The sequence below is a fragment of the Notothenia coriiceps genome, unplaced genomic scaffold (assembly GCF_000735185.1).
Source record: "Notothenia coriiceps isolate Sejong01 unplaced genomic scaffold, NC01 NC01_scaffold00019500, whole genome shotgun sequence".
NCBI classification, from domain to species: Eukaryota; Metazoa; Chordata; class Actinopteri; order Perciformes; family Nototheniidae; genus Notothenia; species Notothenia coriiceps.
The window spans coordinates 854-4,158 of NW_011352201.1; the positions used below are offsets into that span (position 1 = coordinate 854).

Here is a 3,305-nt window from a genome sequence, read left to right on the forward strand (position 1 = left end):
TACAGAGCATCAACTAGTTCCTGAACAGTGTCCTTCACATGCTGATATCCAAGAGAGGGAGTTCCACAGTCACAAGATGGAGGAATAGAAAGCAGTATTCAATGTTTACTTCAGATTAGCTCCACGTCAGAAATGATCATGCTTGTCATATGTCTCTCTCCATAGAGGCTGAATCATCATGTTAATCACATAGCTATCATATGCCTCAAACAGTCCTGATGCTCTTCTAGGTAATCACACATCCTGTCATGTTCACAGCTACAGTTGGGATACCTTTGTTAGCATGTTACTCTGATATTGCAAGAGGACGTTCAGGATTTTCACAACAGTCCTGCCCCGACTCTTACCTCGTTATATCTTCTGCCCCTCCAGGATAAGCCTGCCGTGTACTTCGTGAAGGGGGCGTACGAGCAGGTGATCCGTCTCTGCAGCTGCTACAACAGCAGGGGGTCCAGCCTGCCCCTGACCCCCCAGCAGAGGGAGCTGTACCAGCAGCAGATCAGCTACATGGGCTCTGCAGGCCTCAGGGGTAAATACAATACCATGGAAATGTACTGCTATATTTAAAAACATTTATTTAAGTGTACTTCCCACTACCGTAAGGGGCTTGAAAATGTTTGAATTTAACGGGCAAATGTGTCGGAAACCTGTTGATCCAAAGCTATTTTTACAGATGTAGAAATACACTCGATGTGATGTAAAAATATTGAGCGTTTTATTGCTTATTTCTGCCTTGAAAACACACGTTCTCCATATCTCTCTCCTGCAGTGCTGGGGTTTGCGTCCGGCTCGGAGCTGGGCAGCCTGACCTTCCTGGGTCTGGTGGGAATCATCGACCCCCCGAGGTCAGGGGTCAAAGAGGCCATCGGGAAGCTCATCAACTCCGGGGTCGCCATCAAGATGATCACCGGGGACTCGCAGGAGACCGCCGTGTCCATCGGTCAGAGAAACAAACGCACTCTCATCTTTTCTGGTTGATTTTTAAAGTGTTACGGGACTCGAAACTGCCATTCAAGAAAATCAACTAGTTGTTTAGCTATTATCTGCATATGCTAATTATATCGTGTAAATCTCCCAACAGGTTAGTTTCTATGTGCTGGAGACCACTTAGGGGTCATCAACATTTCTAAATAAATGTAAATAATAAAATATGATACAACTGGAATAACCGGAGTGTTCCCTTCTCTCTGCAGCCAGTCGTCTGGGTCTGTACTCTAAAGGCAGCCGCTGTCTCTCCGGAGACGAGGTGGATCACCTGGACCTGCAGCAGCTCTCCAACATCGTCTCCAGGGTGAGAACAACTCTTTACTTTAATACCGTATAGAAGGGTTTTCATTCCTCGAAACAAATCTGCTAAACAGAGGTCGTCTTTTATTCGGGGTCTAGACTTTCGATGTAATTACACAGTCACAACAACAGATGGCGCCAAACCAGTGTTAAGAGACACCATCTTAAAGTAACAGGACAACAGGAGAGAGAGAGATGGAGAGACACAGAGACCAACTCCAACACAGTGGATCTAAATAGAGTGGTGCAGTGACTAGAACCAGGAAGTGAGTCAGCATTTCACCACTTCCTGTTCCCTTGTCTCAGAGCCAATGGGATCTCTCCATCGGGTTTAGGAAAATATCTGGAAATAAGGTCTGTGGTTGAGACACATTGAAGAGACGGATCACGTTTTGTTCTACGACATTAAATCCATCAGCAGTGACCCCACTGGTGATTTCTGAAGAGTTGACGTGTCTGAAAAACGATGGTTGTTACCAAGTGGCTGAATAGGACTACAGAAGTCGTGGAGGCCGTTATTACGCCGAACACGTAAACACTCGTCTTTGAAAAAAAAGTTAGTTTGCCCTGTTCTGCTTGAAAGCAAGTCCCTGCCTCCTGCAGACTGTTCAAACAAACGCTTCAACTCGTTCCATCTAGAATCTGTGTGTTTGAATATGGATCTGAAGTTGGCGTGACGTTGAAGTCGTGCTGCTGGACTCGGCTGTAGTTCCTTCTTAGCATAACGTTAGCATTTAGCTTCTGGCGTTAGAGTTATGATCCAAACATTATAAAAGTAGGGCAGACATGTGGAGATTATCCGGCTGAACAAAACGTGCATTCATCAAACAGGTTAGTTTTCCACAGATCTCCTCTGGAGAAATCCCGTTGCTTTTTTGTGGAGGGAACCAGCAGCTTCCTTCAGGGTGAACACGTCATCCCTGCACCGCTCTATATATATATATCTATTGGGAAAGTTATTAAACACGAGAGGCGAAGTTACGAAAGAGAGAGAGCATCATAAAGGGGTTCAGGAAATGCTGCGTATCCAATGCAACGGATGGCAGCGAGGAAGACTTCACATTTGAACACAATGTGTGATGTCATTATTTCCAAATGAAATTATTTTCTTTATAAAAACAAGAGTTGGTCTTCAAAAGGTATTTTTCCATAAATGAGTCTTGAGACAGAGAGTGGTCTTATATTCGGGTCGATACGGTAATTCACACTTTATCCCCCTGCCTCTCGAACCGGTTGTTATCAAATAAAAAGTTATTCTGAGTTTTTGCTGCTGCTTGTTGTTTCGTGTTTCTCTGAATGAAAGTCGTCCCCTGTCTTCACAGATAGCCGTGTTTTATCGAGCCAGTCCCCGACACAAGCTGAAGATCGTCAAGGTGAGCAGGAGGAACACAAAGACTAACTCGTATCCATTCATGTCTGCCCTATGACGAGACCAATGTCCAGGTATCCACTTAGTAATATAGAGATAGTTAGTTTTCTTCAAACCAACCAGCCAACATCTACTTTACATAGAATAAATAAATCAAAAACACTTTTACCCTTGAATGCTAAATCACATATAAATGTTTGAAAATAGTTGATGCTATTTTCTACATACACCCATAGTTAGACCCTCCAGAAAAACGCGGGCTAAATTCCTTGATTATGTGATTAAACATGCGGGGTTTCAAGTGATTTTATGCGGTGAAATTGCGGGAAGTTGCGAAATATGCGGAAATATGCGGGAAAAAGAATAAATGTTTTTTAAAAATATTGGGCTGTCTTATTTATTCTCTCTCACACACAACCTGCCACTAACGTTAAACCCCTTAACTATTCAATTAAACACATTCAATGTTTATTTATTGTAAAAGCAATTGGGCTATTTTAATCTCACCCACACCACCCCCCCCCCCCACACACACACACACACACACACACACACACACACACACACACACACACACACACACACACACACACACTTCTCCGCCTCATTCTTTTTTCATTTACTCGTTCGTTATCTGACCAGCTTCAAT

At 43.6% G+C, this 3,305-nt stretch overlaps 1 protein-coding gene across 1 annotated transcript; it reads left to right on the forward strand.

Annotated features, from left to right (window-relative positions):
- The first annotated feature begins 268 nt into the window (after positions 1-268).
- Positions 269-2,722, forward strand: LOC104952082 (calcium-transporting ATPase type 2C member 1-like). Its single transcript, XM_010778838.1, has 4 exons — positions 269-529; positions 770-940; positions 1,194-1,291; positions 2,610-2,722. Exons 1-4 carry the CDS (start codon positions 508-510, stop codon positions 2,712-2,714), a joined length of 396 nt encoding a protein of 131 aa, XP_010777140.1. The 5' UTR covers positions 269-507; the 3' UTR covers positions 2,715-2,722.
- The last annotated feature ends 583 nt before the right edge of the window (positions 2,723-3,305 follow it).

Excerpts from the sequence above, each read along its gene's own strand:
- LOC104952082 (XM_010778838.1), top strand. The coding sequence starts at position 508 with ATGGGCTCTGCAGGCCTCAGGG. Across the intron at positions 530-769 it reads GGGCTCTGCAGGCCTCAGGG|TGCTGGGGTTTGCGTCCGGC; the intron begins GTAAATACAATA and ends TCTCTCCTGCAG. Across the intron at positions 1,292-2,609 it reads TCTCCAACATCGTCTCCAGG|ATAGCCGTGTTTTATCGAGC; the intron begins GTGAGAACAACT and ends CTGTCTTCACAG.